The sequence below is a fragment of the Agelaius tricolor genome, unplaced genomic scaffold, assembly GCF_023055355.1.
Source record: "Agelaius tricolor isolate 1412-34295 unplaced genomic scaffold, bAgeTri1.0.p SCAF_13, whole genome shotgun sequence".
NCBI lineage: Eukaryota > Metazoa > Chordata > Aves > Passeriformes > Icteridae > Agelaius > Agelaius tricolor.
The window spans coordinates 21,078,935-21,096,838 of NW_027269273.1; the positions used below are offsets into that span (position 1 = coordinate 21,078,935).

Genomic DNA, 17,904 nt, shown 5'->3' on the forward strand with positions numbered 1-17,904 from the left:
TTCAGGGACAATGGAAGTCAAAGTATTAATACCAGTAATTGAATAAACTTAATAATTTTTTTATAAAATTGAATACTATACCATAATTTTCTGCTAATTCTCCCTAAAAAAAAAACAAACCCAAACCAGAAGACAGAAAATATATAGCTATTAATTAGCTATTAATTGACTAATCTATGAGAATTTGGGAGTCAATAATAGACATAAATATTAGTCATTTTAATGTGGCAAGTAACTAGCACTTTCATTCCACATCAAATTATACAGTCATATTGAAAATGTATTGACAAGCCTGCTTTATTACTTTCTTCATATAGTCTTGAAGTTCCTGAAATACACATTAAAATCCTTGATACATTTATAATGATAAAATGTGTTGTTTCTTGCATAAAATTACAACACTTGCCTGGAAAGCACATCAATGCTTTTCTGAAATCTATAATAGGTAAGTAAACAATAATCTAGTGTTTTCTACAAAGTCTGGCTCATTGATTAGGTGTTGAAAATAAGAGAGCATGAGAATGCTTGTGGTTAATAGTTCTTCAGAAATGAGCATTTATGACCAGGACTTTCCACAGAAGAAGCCAGACAATCAGACTGTAAAAAGGGTAAGGGTAATCACTATTTTGCTCTTTGCTCATGAAATTAAAAAAAGGATATTAACTTTGCAATATCTATTACAGTCTCTCCTCCAAAAAGGAACATTATTAAATTTACTGTAAATTCTAAAAATACGTATTTTACAATCCACTTGTAAAGTTCTAGTATAAATATTTAAAGGAGAAAAAAATTGCCTTGTTCCATTGTCACATCAGTGCACATAGTTTCACAGCTAGTCCTGAACAACACAATTTTATGTAACCTAAATACAACAGAGCTTTAGTAAAATGTTTTTTCTTTTATAATAAAACCAAAATAAACTTCAGCTTCTGTTTTATATGCCAGTTGAGATTCTTTGCAGTAATTCCTTCCACATCTGCTCTGCAGCTTTCAGGTTTATAAAAGCAGCATCTCCCAATTTCCTTTCATCAAGATATCCATATGCTGTGTTTTATAGACATGTTGGTGCAGTTTAACATGGAGTCACTAATTACAACTTGGAGTCATATATATGCTAAGGTTAAGAAGATAAATACATGTGGTTATGAGGCATTTAATACTGAAAATCCCAGACAACCTAGTCAAAAATTCTTCAAAGTGTGATAACATAGGAATAAAAGTACATCTAAAGTTATCATGGAAGTCATAAAAACAGAATTGACACTTAAAGGAAAAAAGTAAATAATAACACTATACATCAGCACCACCAGATTCTAAACCAATGACCTACAATCATCTGCAGAAAAGTTACCAAGAAGAGTGTGACATCAAGACTGCTGCTAAAGAACCAAATTGTCTGTGAATGAGGCTGGTATGGAAACATCTTCACAAAATATTTATCCAAAACAAATTTCTAGGACTTCTGAAGACAGCACAGTGTTGATATCTGCTGGTTTTAGGTTTCTCAGTTGCCAGTGTACTGTAAATGTGGTTGGCTTGCCAGTGAACAGTCCATCGATGGCAGCATTGGAGGGGAGAGGGAGCAGAAGATGGCCTCAAACCACACGAATCTTCACCATATGCACGATTAGAGTTTTGCAGCCCTGACTGATCTGTAGTCTGTATTCCCTTTATTCCCTTTCCTGAGCACCCTCACTGCACACCCAATGCCTGTCCCCTGAGAGTACAGCCATAAAAATCCCATTGATTCCACCTCTGAGAGGTGACAGTGTGAGCACAACTCCAAGTAGCTGCTGTTCTTTACAGCAAATTGTATGTAAGCATGTAATGATCTATATAAAAATTTAGGGGCCTAAACATAGCCATTAAGCTCCAGAGAAAGACATCTAGGCTGCAGCTTTAAAAAGTGCAATGTAACCCATCATGCTTCTGTCAAAAAGTTCCTAATACTTTAAAAACATTTAAATGGGAGAAATGAAATGTGAATAATGCTTTTTCATTAATTGTCTACTTGGAACATATTTCCAACTCTGCATATGAAAGAGGAAATCTGTCTTGTCACAAAAAAAAAATCTTTAAAGACTGCAAAAATGCTTTCAATCCTGAAATGAAGTTCTAAATATCCAAGGAGACAAAAGGCAAATTAGAAAAACATGCTACAAAAATATCTGTGGGCATCAGAGAATTTGGAAAGACCAGAATCCTCCAGAAAATTTTAAAAAGCAGAATCAAACCAGAAAATATATTTTTCTTGAGGAAAACAGTATTTAAGTTTACTGATCAAAACTGACATTTAGAGAGCTACAGGCTAAAATATTGTCCATCACCTTAAGCCCAAAGTTTCCAAGATTAAAAAAAGGCATAGTAAAGAAATAGAAATGTGGCTATCACTCTAGTTTTCCTATTTTTTTCCATGCTAATCATGGGATACAGGCTGTAATCTGAAGCAAGCAACATGCTGTCAAGGGTATTCTTATATAATCAGCAGAGAACAAACTGTTCCTTCTCTTCCTTAAATCTGTACCCAATCACACAGTCAGGCTTCAGTGGGACAGCTTTGCTACAGAGAACTTGCCAATGAGAGAACAAAGATTTTCCCCCAGACTTTTCCTTTCCCTTTTCTCCCCCTTCCTTCCCCCTCCTAAGAGAAGAGGAGACACAAGAGGCTGTTCTGTAAAGCTGAGTCAAGATGATTTATGACAGACATTGTAATTAAAATGTATAAGTCTTGTTGATGCAAAAAATATGGTTAGTTTGTAAAGTTTCTAGCTTGTCTTAATATATGTGTATGTGTATATGTGTATTTTGCACCTTCCTTCCTTCCTTTAAAAAACCACATAACTGTGCTGGTAACATCAGAAATTCAAATTAGCCACCTTTTGTGCAAATTAAGAAGTAACAAACTGCAAAGGAAATACAGCTACATGGTTCTGCCAGGTAAAGCAGAAAAGGGAGATAAATCACATAAGCAAATGAGGCTTCTGGGGAAGAAAAGGCTGTCTTGCAGTCCTCTCATGCAAGATTTCAGATTGTAGTATTTTGTTATCACTCTCCATTTTTAATAATGAAAAAAACGTTTTGTCACATGGCAATAATAAAGAATATCAGCTAAGTGTTTTCATATGGACTCCCTACATACATTACTACAAATAGCAGAACATAGGGTCTTATTCATACTACATAAAGATGATGATTAATGAAGAAATTCAACACACATCTTTTACAAGGCATGGATTGACATGAAATAATTCTGGCAAAGTGAAAAAAAAAAAAAGAATCGGGTTTACTTTTCAACAGCAAAGAGCTTTTTCCTTCACTTCCTGATAAAAACTTATTAGTGACTGAACAATTTTATGGTAATATAAAGGAATATTTGCTTTATGTAATAAAGTACTAATGGGAAAACAAGAAATAAATACTAATATCTGATTCACAGTGCACTGTATTTTTATAAAATAAAATGGATTTGCCACGTAGCCTTTCCAAACAATATTAAAAAGGTTTTTCTCTTCTTTAACATTACTCAGCTTCCCAAAAACTGTCCAGTACTACCTATGAAGTAGAACAACACCTAACAGTGCCAGTTAACACCAGCAAAAAATACTCCAGCCAACCTTCTAATGGAAAACATGTTGACAAGTATTTTTTCTAGCTCACTGTAGTACTTAGCCATGTTACCTCCTCCCTTTCTAATATTTCTCTGCCTTAATTCAAGTTGGTACAACCTTTCCCAACTCTACCAGGCTCCAGGCACAGTATGGTGCATCCATATGGTGCATCCTCAAAAGGTTGCACAACTTCCTTATTTAATCAGCTGCTCTGCTGAAGAGGCTCTTCCAGCACACCTGCTTCTGTCCACAGCCCTGTGCTGTGGTGACCAGAACAACAGTTACTGGGAAACCCAAGCACTGGGAATAGCTGGCAGTAGGGCCTGGGGATGAGGTACTAGATGATGCAAAAGGCCTCCCTGCCTCAGCATCTGCACCAAGAACTATGTAGGGGTCTCACCCCAGCCCCAAAATAAAAATTAAGAGTGGAACAGAAATATTTTTAAATTCCCCGGCCAAACAGGAGAAAAACAGAGAGCATCAAGGTCAACTGCTCAGACAGCATATGTGCTCTGTTTCTGTGCAAGCTTAGAACCAGCAGCCTAAATTCAACCTAGCCCAACACAACTTGCCACAAAAATTTAGCAGTAAGAATGTACTTGTTATCCCCTTTTTTTTAATAATATTAAGAATGTTTAGGACTTATGCTACATATCCAGACTGCATCATACCCAGTACCATCATTACTGATAAGGTGTCCAATCTCATTACAGGATCCCTGCCAACCACTGATGTTCACAGAAAGGGAGAAGACCCTCTCTCCTCGCTCCCTAGAATTTTAGACAGAGCCTTGCCGAAGTCATCCAGCACCATCTAGAATCTTTTGCTCTGAGGGAGGTGAAGGATACAGTTTAAAACAGAGAAAAAGAGTTTAAGAAATTATTCAAGGGTCTGCTGAACAGTATTCTGTGTAGTCAGTAAAATGCTTCAATAGCATTTTGAATCTTACTTAAATTTAATATTTAAACTGAGTACATCATTGTACTCAAACTTTTAATGTCTAGATCTGTGGATCTGGATTTTTAAGAGAATTTAATCTTGCACCCTAAGGAATAAATTAAGAAACATAGCCCCACCTGCCGACAGAACAGCCACACTACAGAGGGAAAATTAACTTACCCGCTGGCCAGGAAACACAAGTTTTCTTTCCACCTCTTTCACAGGAACCCCAAAAACACTTCATTCCAGCAGTGCAAGAACTCAAATCTTTTTCCCTTTGCTCAGCGTGTAAACTCAGCTGGCAAATCAGTTTTTCATCCTTTCTGGAATTCACTGCTCTTTAACAGGGTAATGTATGAACTATTCAGCAGGGTCAGAAAATACAGTTCCATAAAAGCCAATTGAAGAACAATCAACTGCAACGTATTTGAAGAGTTAATCTGTGTATTTTATCTCATGCACTACTTCCTGTGCTCAGGACTGTAAGAACACTTTATCAAATCAATAAAGTGCGGGGCATGTAACTATTTTGCAACTTCAGTGAAGTTTGTTTTCCAATAATGGGAATGCTTTTTAATTTGAAATCCTTTGATCTCTTTTCCTTTTTGCTTTTTGATTCTTGTTTGTTTTGTTTTGTCGCTTTTTGTTGTTTGGTCTGTCTGGTTTTGGGGTTTTTTTGTGTGTGTGAATACATAATTGTGTAATTTTGTTTCAAGAGTTTTATCATCTAGTAATAGCCTTTGTTTCTTATGCTATGCCACTAATAATTTCTAAATAAAAATTTTTAATAGTCACCAAAAAAGTTCTTTTCCCTCCCCCTTCCCTCAAAGCTTAAATTTCTTTTAGATTAGCTGTTCCAAAGAACACACAGAACTGCCAAGAGAAAGTGGCAAAGTTTCTTTCACAAATAATATTCCTTTGCCTATGCCTGGCAGAGTTATATTTCTGGGAAGTACCTTGCTTTTCCTTTACTTTAAAGCATGTGAAACAAACAGTGACAAGTTGTCCTACAATGAGTTAATTTTTGAGCATACAAAGTGAAGAGGATGCTTGATAGACAGGCCAATGCTGCCAGTAACTCCCCACGATGGAACTCACAGTCCCTCCTCTATTTTTCCCTCTCTAAGTTACACCCAGAAAAAAACATCTCTCACCTCCTCTCAAAACTCTTGAGTGCAAACTTGAGAAGTTCACTTCTGATATCTTCTGTTCTTACAAGAACTGACAACACTGTAGGAAGCAGCACTGCTGTAAGGACAATAAAAATTAGCAATCTTTCCGTAAGACTTAGCAAATATGATTTTTTTTTCCTCTTTGGTGAAAAATTAATTATTAACACACTAGATACTGGGAAGCACAAGGATGAATTAAGTATCACCTTGTGACAAGTGGGACAAGAGCTGAATTCCAATTATGATGTATAGTAATAAAACAGAACAAAAAAATCCAGAGAAACAGACTGCCAGTTGGACACAGGAAAATGTAACTTTACTTATCTGTCAATGCTACAGTGCTTCCAGTTAAGAAATTAATGTATGGAAATTGATGGAACTTCATTTTGTCACTAGCTTGTTGCAAGGCATAAAAAGTGATGCAGCATGATAATATCAGAGAATCTGAGGCGTATGTTCATGTTTACTGGGGACTGTTTGATTAACAGTTCTTTCATTAAGTTTTACAATTAATGCAATCAGTTATATTCCACTAATCAATGCAAAACCAGAGATTAATTCTTCAGAATCATTTTATTAGCAATGAGGAATATAAATCTCTTATGAAAATATTCTTAACATTTCAATATATAAGAATTGTCTATAAAAATATACTACTACATAACAAAGCCAGTAACTTCTACAAAACATATAATTCAACAATATATTTAACAATATATAGAACATAGCAAAAATCCTTTAATTTATGCTGAGGGTATTTTACCCCCTTTTTATCAAACAGTAATTCACAAAACATAGGAAATTACTCATTCTGATATACAGAAGTTATCACCATAGAACTCTATATGTGTTCCCCCCGAAGTCACCTGCATCTGCAGGAACATAAAGCCACAACTTTTCTTTGGATGTACAGTCAGTTATGACCCCAAAAACATTCTGCTGGTAGCTGCAATGTCCTGCTGAAGTCAGTGATCAGCACTGCCAACACTGAATCCATGCAGGGACACAGACAATGTTTTTATTACCCTGGTGGGGCTGATGCCACAGATGAGCCTGCCATGGTAATCATGGTTAGAGAACTAAAAAAACAAACTCTTCCTGAGTAACTACTGCTAGTTAGCAAGGAAATAACTTCAAAAGAGGCTGCCTCCCTAGAAATAAACCCTCCATCAGACAGCTCTTAAAACAAAAGCTCAAGGAAGAGAAAATACCATGGGAGTAGTTATTAGTTTTTAAATTATGATCAAGGGAAGTACGATCCATTTTGTTATTACTAATTCTGAGAAGCATCATCTTGGACCACTTTTTGGAATTGGGAATCTGTTTTCAGAATAAAAATTACACATTTAACTAGTAATATCACCAATGCTGTTAAGTTGAGGTTATTTCATGCCTGGTGTTAGATAGAAATCCATTTTAATTATATAGACCACTCTTGTCTACTACAATGAGCTTGTCAAATTCTTGGTGTAGACTTATTTAAAAGCCCTTATTTAAAGGGCTTTTAGAGCATACTTTGAACAACCAACAGAACCTGAAAGAAATTGGCTGCTGCACAGTGACGGTACAAAGCCATCAGCTTTCTACAGAAGAGTTGGGTACATAAGGCATTAAGGCTACAAAGTCTCACCACCAGCAATTACAGTGTCTTGCATAGTAAAGAACATATGAACCAAACTTATGATGCATCAGTAACAATTAAATCTTTTTATCCCTATGTTTCTGTGCAAAATAACCAGTAATTAATTATTACTCCTTCTATTCAGAATCCACTGAAATCGGAACATTCAATGAATATGTTGAAATTCAAGAGAAACTTAACATTATAACAAAGCAATTGCAGTGCAACAATATTCCATCATATTACATAGGAAGGAGTTGCTATTAGAATAGCATATTTATAAAGTAAAGATCACAGCAGGACACTACAGACAATGAACACCAATATATTTCTGACTCAAAGCTCAGAAAAATAACTTTTGACCCTGAGAAACTTGCTGTATGAAAAAGCTAAAGAAGATCAAAATCTAAAAGAATCAAGGCTCAGCCAGTTTCATTTCAGATTCTCAAACTGTTAATTTTTGGAGAAAAGTTTTACCATCCCAACAGAAATTTTAAGAAATATTTTCAATTGAAAAACCCCAGCATTTCATCATATCCACACTTCTGTAGTTTCATTATCTTTAAGGCTTGCAACTAATATGTAGGCTTTCTGCCTATATTTGAGAGGAAGAAAAATTTTAAAATTGAGGTGGTTTAAGAACTTAAAGCTTAAATGTCTTTAATTCCCAACATCATCTAGAAAAGCCAATTACAGAAACTAGCTTGTAATGCTTTATGGACAGAGAAGCCCTAGTCAAGTCCTTCATTCTCATTCCAGTAAACAGTTCCCTAAAAGATCGATCAAAATCCAAACAATGTTCCAAAACATACATCTGCCAACATAGGATCTGGTTTAGATTATTATCTTAACAACTTAAATATTTAGCAAGGTTTAAGAACAGCAAGAGGAAATAAGCAGATGAAGCCATAAGGAAACCCTGTATGTTTGAACAAAGAAAAAAAAACCAATCATCTGGGGGTTTTGGCAAAAGAAATATATTGAAAGAGTTTCTGCTAGAACTTGAGACAAAAATTACAAACCACTATACCTAGATGTTGACTTCTGGTCATGTAGCATATTTTCTACATTTACTTATGTGTTAAGGACAAGAAAACAATCCTTTCTTCAGTAACCTGTTTTCTCTACTAAGTGTAAAAAAGATTGATTGAAATCACACGGACTAAAGATGTTTTTTAATGTAAGCTTCCACATAATTTTTATTCTGTACTGACAAAGCAGCATTCATATAATGTAATTTAAACTAATACCAAATTCGACTTCCTGAAGTTTTTATACTGTCATCAAGTTTAGGTTACTCCGGTTTTGCCCTCTCCAACACCCTTACTAAGAAGATATGTACTGGATCAGCTCCCAGGAGTAGCTCATCGCATAACCACATAGGCATTGAGCCAAGAGGAAAGAGCAGGGCTAGCTGACAATCCAAGTTTGCATCAATCTGAACAGTTTTGGAACCACACCTTTATAAGTGGCAATTCAAACACATGCATATTACACGTGAAGTGAAGCAGTAAAAAATGCAGTCTGTTTTCCTTCCCTCCCCTGAAAGCTGCTCTCAATGGCAGTGATGGTTAAGCAGCAGAAAAACAATCCCAGTTCAGAGTTTCAAGTATTAAGCAAAAAGGGTGCCAAACTGGAATTTTATTATTATGTGAGGCTTTTAAGAGATAATAAAGCAGTTTCCTGACCTTGTCAGCAGTAGCTGAGCTTCAGTGTTCAGGAAAAGCAGAGAACAGACAGCTGTAAGCAGGAACCAATTCTACCCCTCAAATGGAATCTTCTCATATCCATAAACACATTCAGATTCAGGGTGCAGGTTTTGCCTACAGAAACTAGGACAACGACAGCTCCTCATATTCAGATACATAGAAAAGGTTTTTCTGTGAGGTAATGAAGAACACCTGGAGGACAGAATCATTGGTCCCAGCCAGCACGGCTTCATGAATGGCAAGTCTTGATTGTCAAACCTCCTAGTCAATCTAGGAAAGCCAGTACACATAATCTTTCTGGACTTCAGCAGAGCTTTTGATACTGTCACAGCATCCTTCTGGACAAGATGTCCAGCACACAGCTGGATAACTGTGTTACACAATGGGTGAGCAACTGGCTCACGGGTCAGGCACAGAGAGTTACAGAGAATGGGGTGACTTCAGGGGTCCAGTCTCTAATGAGCTCCAGACACAGCCCAGTTCTCTTCAACATCTTCATTAATGACTTGGATGCAGGACTCCAAGGAATATCAAGGAGTATCAATGACACTAAATTGAGAGGAGCTGTTGACTCCCCCAAATGCAGGGAGGCCCTGCAGATACCTCGATAAATTAGAGGGCTGGGCAACCACCAAACATCCAAAGTTTAACAAGGTCGAGTGACAGATTCTGCACCTGGGGTGGGGCAACAGACAGACTGGGGAATGAGAGGCTGGAGAGCATCACCACGGAAAGGGATCTGGGGGCCTGGTGGATGGCAGGGTGAGTAAGAGTCAGCAGTGCCCCGGCAGCCTGGAGGGCCAAGCGTGTCCTGGGGGGCACCGGGCACAGCATGGCCAGCTGGGTGAGGGAGGGGACTGTCCCACTCTGCTCTGCACTGCATCTTGCACTGAGTGCTGGGGGCAGTTTTGGGTGCCATAAGGTAAAACAACATTAAGCTATTAGAGAGCTTAATGCAGGGCCATGAAGATGGTGAAGGGTCTGCAGGGGAAGACTTATGAGGAGTTGCTAAGGTCACTTGGTCTCTTCACCCTGGAGAAGAAGAGACTGAGGGGACACCTCACTGAGGTCTTCAACATCCTCATAAGAAGACGTGGAGGGGCAGGTGCTGATCTCTTTTCCCTGTAGTCAGTGACAGAACTCAAGTAAAGGCCCTGAAGCTGAGTCAGGGGAGGTTTAAGCTGGATATTAGGACGAGGTTCTTCATCCAGAGGATATCTGGGGACTGCAACAAGGTCCCCAGGGAAGCAGTCAGAACACCAAGCCTGTCTGATTCAAGGAACGTTTGGACAATGCTCTCAGGCACGTGGTGTGACCCTTTGGGTGTCCTGTGCAGGGCCAGGAGTTGGACTCAATGATTCTGACAGGCCCTTTCTGACTCAGTATATTATGACCCTAAGGTACTATTTGCATTCCATACCTTTGGGATTGAAATCTCTGCATTTGCCCTGACAGGATGCAATGCCTATTGGCAAAGGAAAAGACAAGTGACTAGACATCTATAAATCAAAGAAAACATCCACCACCTTTAGTGATTTAAGAAAAAAACATCTATCAAGTGTACAGAACACAGCATTCTCTTTTAGAAAACAGTAGACTGAGTAAGTAACAGAAAACCTCCTCAAGATACAAAGGATCAAATAAAGATTCCAATCAAAATTTTCTTTAAACTTTACTGAGACAAGACCCAAAGTTTCAACTTGGGAAAATTTCACTTCCTGATACTGAACGTTTAGTCCTCCTGAAATGTGAAGGATACTAAGATCTAAAACTATTTTTCTTTAGTATTTGTTGCATTCAAGATAAAGCCTACAAAAGTGAGAAGATGTGCAAGAGAAGTGATAAATACAGAGTTAAAAGGGCCAGCATGAAAAGTGGGACTGAAGTTGCCCACTAGGACTGTCTGATGCAGTGTGGATGGCTGAATGTGATGTGTATCCATAGTGTCACCCTTCCACCAAGCTTTCTTCAAACCTCTTCTGTAGAATCTCTGTATGACCTTGGCCAACCTGCATTTTCTGTGAAAACTGCAATTAACATTGCACTCTTGTACATTCTTAGGAAACAGGCAAAAGCTTTAATGTAAATCCTTCTATGTTTATGAAGGCAAAGGAGACTCAAACTTGGTCTCATAAAGAACTTTTGTATAGAAGGATCTGAAAAGGGTCATAAGCAGCATTAAATATAACCTATATTAAAAACCTAAAAAATATAATCTTTTGCATAGAATAAAGAAAAGTGCAGCTACAGCGCAGCAGTCCCTACCAGAAGAAAGGGCTAATTTATGTGTGGTATAGAATTAACTGTTGTCTCTCATCACTGAGACTGCAGCAACTAAAGACATGTTTACAGGGAGAATCACTTGTGAAAAAAAATAGGTGATTAGGTTATTTCACTATGTCTGTGAAGTAAGTGCAAACACTTAAAATACTTTTTTTAAAAAAGCAAAGCTGATAGGTAATTTTCCCAAGTTAATTTTCTCTTGATATTACTTGGAAAAATGAAATCGCTTTTGTTTTTTTAGAATCCAAATTAAATCCACATTTGGCATCTCTTTGTGCAAAATAATAATTAGAAAGCTTATAGAAGTACAAGTTTTATCTATTCTATAAAAGCTGGTTGTTTAAGGATTATCAACTCTTCATTCCCTTCCAACTTTTGTACTGCAATCCCTGTGGTAATCAAGCACAGAATATTATTAAGTCTGGGAGACTTATTTCCACTGCTCTGAAAAATAGAGTCTAAGTGGAGAGTCAGGAAATTTAGGAAAATAAATATTGTACACTTCTGAAAGGAAGCAACATCTTTGAAGTATCTCTCTACTGCCCATATTAGCACACCTAAATACAAGAAAGTATATACCTCATCAGTTGCTAAAACATCTTCGATTTTAGTTAAAAAAAAAGTCAACTTATTTTACTGGATATAATTTGGTAGTACAATTTGGTAAATGGGATATTTAAATAAATAAAAATAAATATTGTATTTATATATCTTTCAAGATTGCTTGTTTCTGTAGTGAATTAGTGTCTGTATTGTTAGATTTCCCTCTGTTTAGCTTTTTTCACACTGTGTCTCCACTTACGAATGGCGGTTCCGGAACTACTGGCTACTACACAAAGGCCACCACCCACAGTCCACCAAGTTGGTATATGATTGAGAAAAAGAACTTGTAAAATAAAAGCAAACACCACATCCATTGTTCTCATTATTGATACAGGTCCAGCTTTCTCTATCTGTAATGCTTTTGTGAGAAATATCTGACCCCCCAACCCTAACAAGCCTATTAATATTAGAAAAACCCTATCTCTGCCACAATGTGGTAAACGCCATTCATTCAAAACAAACAATGCTATAACACATCCAATTAAACCAATGACTGCATAATACCAAATTGACAAAAAGTAATGCACAGACTTTCCCACCTTCCTTAGTATAACAATAGTCGAAGCTGCAGATATCGTGCTTGCAATCGCTGCTATGGTTCCTTTAAGGTGATCTGAGTAACTTCCTTCAATCCCTGCAACACGTGAGCCAAACAGAAATGGTGGTCTGGCAATAAGAATCACTCCAGTGACTGCAAAGAGAGTGAACAGAACATCCCAAAGGCTGTATTTCTCTTTGAGAAAGATCCATGCCAGCAATGATGTAAAAACAGGACTGGTAAAAGTTATAACAGTGGCATCAGCTAGCGGCATGACTTGGTAAGCGTAGTAGAGAAGAATCATTGCAGTAGAGCCAAGGAATCCTCGGAAGAAAAGAAAAATTCTTTTACCTTTTGGTCCCAAAAACCCTGTTCTGAAAAACAGAAATGTCACATTAATGTCACTACCTTGCTTATTTCAAGACTAACATCCAAGCATATTTAAGTATGGTATATACCTTTCTAGATAAGGGAGTTTAATACCCAAATATTCTTAACTGTCTGATCACAGACCAGTTTATTTCCATCATGACCCCCAATCACATTCAGAATCCAGAATCTGTTCTTCTAGTGAATAATTTTTCACTTGCAAAATAACCCAATAGTATCTACAAATTATCTTCTGTTTTTTTAAGATCACCCCTTTGTGGAAATCAAATCACTTGATACAATAATCCTAGTAGAAGCCTCTACCATTCAGGGAGTCAAAGATTTTCAGTTTCATATTAAGAAACGACCAACTAATCTAAAATAATGCAGTTATGCAACTGACGTCCAAACTAAAATAACACTGCATTGCAATCATATTAAAGTGAGTGATAATTCTAGATCTAGTTTTAAGAAATAACTTGAAATTTAAACATTTTTTACACTTACTTGTAGTATATTAAACCAGGAAGAACAAATGCCATTTGGAAAACACATCGAAATGCACTCACTTCCACTGAATGTACATCTTCTATTTTTTTAAGAAATAAAGAGGCCACTGAGAAAAGGAAGGCAGATAGTATGGTATAAAACAGACCAAGTCCTGGGCACGTAGCTTTCCTCTTTGCCCCTGCAACAGATAAAACTACAGTTAATAAGGATCTATTAGAAGACTTTTCTGATCAGACAGCTCTGCACACTGCAGTGCTCCATGTATCTGCAGTGATTTTTGTGATGGAGAACAGGGGAACCAAAGAAACAAACACAAATATTACATATATTTACCAAATCTACCATGAAAATACTTTTCACTGACCATCATGGGTCTTCTTTTTTTTCTTAAAACAGGGTGTAAGAGATGAATTCTAACACCTGGGATACAAAACACTGCAGTTCTACACGAGATAGTAGACTTAACTTCTTGTAGATATCAGACCAGTACAGGTGATTTACTATAGGGACTAGTCACAATTCTGCCCAGGAACCAACAAATGTAACTGACTACAAAACAGTCCATGGTCAGATTCTGAAACTATTATCTTGGGAATCAGCTGCTTAGTTAACTAAGGTTCCTAAGCAAAAATTAATTTCCTTTCTCACAAATACACAATATAAAATCTCTGTACAGAAGTTCATTTTTATCATACCTCATGTTTATTTTGCAACTAAATCACCCTAAATTTGACCAAGACCAATAACATTTTTATCTCACTGTAAGAATCCAAATATTTTCTTCAAATAGGCATCAAATACAGATTTTTAAGCAGAATAAATTTAAGTAACTAATGTTAGAACATCAAAGGCCTGATATTTGTCATAATTCCATGAAGACCTTAGTTTATGCTTATTTATCAGACTTCCCCTTCCTGAAAGTTTCCCAAGTCTAATTTTTCTATTCAAGTTTCCTCATTGCCTCAGGCTCTCTTCAACAACATACTCTTCCTCGTTCCACTCATTTTCTCCACACTGATTTAAAAAAAAAAAAAAAGCAAGCAAGGAGAGGGAGAACTGTGAGACAGAGAACTGTGTTGAAGTCAGCAGCAGCAATCTCCAAAGAAATCAGCCTTTTTTTGTTATTGCTTTGTTGCATAAAAGAAACAGTGTTTCCACTGAACCTAGAGGTGAACACCAAGGAAAACAGAGCCCATTTAAAAATTTGAGTGGGATGTCACCTCACTATCTCTTTCTTTTTTCTCTACCTGCATAAAATACTGGGAGCTACCTTTTCTTCTGCAACTCCCTCTAAAGATAGGAGCAAGAACTCCATGTCCCAGAAGCAGTGTTTTGATAAAAGGATGCCTCATCTCACATTAGTGTGGCAGCCTGTGAGCCTTATGGATCCTCTAAAACACCATCAGCTGGGTACTGCTGTGAGTTGCTTAGCAACTAAGTATGGTTTTGAGAGGTTTTTTTTTTTAAATTAACAAAACTTGTCACAAACCATTTTGATCCTCCTTGAGATCAGCACTCAAGGCTGAGAAAGTGCATCTTACTTACTGCCTAGAAGGGAAGACTTGCAGGCAGGAGTCCTAGGGACCCAGGCTTTACAACAGCAACCACAACCTGAAGTAGGCAAAAGGTTTGTTTCTCAAGGAATCCTGCCACACTGCAGCTGAGAGTTACAGCTTCTACTTAAAATATTTCTGTTTAGCAACAGCCTCTTACATAAAACTGACTATAAAAACTACCACAAACCAACACTGGACCAGGACACCTACCAACTATGAAACAAAGTGTTTAAAAAGTGTTCGTGAACTATGTAATGCCTTAATCCACACAGTCACATAACAGAACTTCAAAATTAACAGTCTCTAATATTGAAACAAAAGGAATCAGACTGGCTTATAACTGAAATGGGAAATCCAAACCCAGGCTGGCTTATGGATGAACACAGCACAAACATAACTATTAACTTTTATCTCAGGCATGATAGCTTCTCTGATTATTACAGAATGAAGCCAACCTAAATAAAGGAAGCACTGAAATGGAAAACCAATCAAATTAAAGCAAAATATACTGAAAGGATCTTATATCCAGAACTAAACTTTGGATTGTAAGGAACAAACAAAAATCAGAAGGAACTAATTTCTGCAAGCTACCCAATAGCACAAGCCTATCAAAAACAGAATCTTCAGAATCTTGTAATACTAGAATTTAAACTATCAACATCTTGAATTGCCAAAGCATGTACTTAGTACAATAAGAAAGTGTTTTATTTCATTTTAAAAATAAAATGGTCCAAGTTCTTCCACCAAAAACAAGAACTGCAGTTCTGAAGAGTACTTATTGCAAAGTAAGTTTTAGAGAGAAGTTACATTAAGATAACATTCCCACCCCACAAAATATTAAGCCTCAAAATACCAGCCTAACACCATCAAAACAATCAAGCACTCATGCTTTTTTCAAAGAATGTAGCAGCCTGAAAATCAAAAGATTTCAAGCAGTACCCAAGTCCTCTTTTGAGTGGCTACAGATTTAGTTTTCCAGTTTTATTTCCTGGCCATCTCCATACATAATGCTTTCAAACAATCTTCTACTTCTGTTTTAAGTCATAGGTAAATGGCTCCCACTGCGACCTGTTTTAGTTGTAAATTCTAATTGAGTTTTTAATGCTGTACCTTGTTGCAAACAGTTTTATACCTGCAAAATGCATGCTATTAAAAAAAATCACACTTCTCACATACAAGCATCTAAAGAACAGCAGGAGAGGCAGAAGAGTACTGGCTGTGGGAAAGACAGTCAGTGAGAAGATGATTGTCCTAGACCTTCAGGAAAGGCAGAAGATTCCCCACGTTATAAAAAGCAGAAGAGCTCTCTTTGACTTCTGTAAAGTGCCAGGAGCACAACAGCCTGCACTGGAACTAATCATGGTCATGCAGACAAGATCTAGGGGTGATTCATAGCCTTCAGTCATCAACTCAGTCAACAATTTTGAGGCAGACAACACAAAACCGAAGTACTCTTTCTGGTTAATTAATCAAAGTTTCTCAGGATTTCAAACACTGGGTTTTTTTCCCCAAGCTTTGCTTTGTAAGTGACACTAATGTGAATTTCACTGATGAAGGACTCTGGCCTCTCCACAGCTCACCAACAAATCTATTTTCTGCTGGAAAGTCAATTACAGTCATTTTAATGACAAACACATTTTCAGTGAAATTGTTTTAAAAAAAGTACTCCAGATAACTTCAGAAATTATTTTAAGATGGCATTTATGTTTTAAGAGAACTCCACTTTAAACCTACATGTTACATATTTCCCAATACGTTTGTGGCTTTATCAATTTGTGGCTTATCAGGAAGTCAGAGTCCCAAGTACGTGGACCAACTAAAGCGCGCTCTCAAACTCATTTATAGTGTCAGAGGTTCACATAGGCAGAAGGCACTTCTATTTACCCAAACCTGTCAATTCTTTAAAACTTTAAAACAGGAAGTACTGTTTTCCCGAGGAATAATCGCTCCCGAGGTTCTCACAGAGGCGACAGAGCCGCCCGGCCCTGGGGGTGAGCGGTGCCGGCGCTGTGCCCGCTCCCGGGGCGGGGGGCACCGGGCACCCGGCCCGAGCCGCGCCCGGCGCACAGGCACCGGGGCACGGAGCAGGACGTGCTGCCGGCCCGCTAATTCCCTCACCGGGGCCGGCCTGTCCACTCAAGAGGACGGGAGGACGAGGGCGAGGCCGAACCCGCTCGCAGGTGAGCCGCGGGTACCAGGTGCCGCTGCCGGGGACGGCTCGGAAGCGGCGAGGCGGCTCCTGCCGCCGGCGGGGCGGGCACCGATGCCCGGGCGCCCTCTGCAGCCGCCTGAGGCCGCTCCCCGCCCCGCCGCCACGTGCGGACCGCCCGATGCCCTCGGGCCGCTTCTTCATCCCCCGCGGCCCGGCAATGTCACCCCGAGAGCGGGCAGCCCAGCCGGGACGACGCTGCCCCCCTGCCCGACTCTCTCTCCTCACCAGGTGCCTCGCAGCAGAACGGCCACGACATGCCCGAGCAGCAGCCACAACCGCGGCGCTCCTCGGCACCCGCCGCCTCGACGCCGGGCGCCGGGCACGGCTGCACCGCACCCGGCCCGTCCTCCCGGCCCGGCGGCACCTCAGGCTCCTGCCCGGCCGCTGCCGGAGCAGCGTCGCCCTCTCCGCCCTGACACAGCACCATGAGGTCGCGGAGCTGCCACGATGCTCCCGGCGGCTCCTCGGCTGCCGGCGACACCTGCCCTCCTGCGCATGCGGTGCGGCCGCCCAGCGCCGCCCGCCGCCTTCCCCCGCCCGCCCGCAGCGCCGAGCACCCGCGGGGGAGGCTGCACCGGGTCCCGGCTCCGCCACCCCCCGCCAGGCCCCGCCTGGAACCGCCCGGGCGGCCCGTCCCTCCCGCGGCCGCTACCTGCCTGCGAGCCCGGCGGCGGCGGAGGGCCCCTGCCGGGACAGGAGGCAGCGCCCCGCCGCTTCCTTCCTGGCGTCCCCCGGAGAGACACCCGGCGAGGGCAGCGGGAGCGGTGCCGGGGAGCAGCGAGGC

At 39.4% G+C, this 17,904-nt stretch overlaps 1 protein-coding gene across 1 annotated transcript; it reads right to left on the reverse strand.

Annotated features, from left to right (window-relative positions):
• Window positions 1-6,273: 6,273 nt before the first annotated feature.
• On the reverse strand, window positions 6,274-17,617 carry SLC35G1 (solute carrier family 35 member G1). The gene is given in 4 exon segments (XM_071439125.1): window positions 6,274-12,847; window positions 13,350-13,530; window positions 17,346-17,581; window positions 17,583-17,617. Coding segments are annotated over 4 exon segments (1,212 nt in total). The 3' UTR covers window positions 6,274-12,087.
• Window positions 17,618-17,904: the final 287 nt, after the last annotated feature.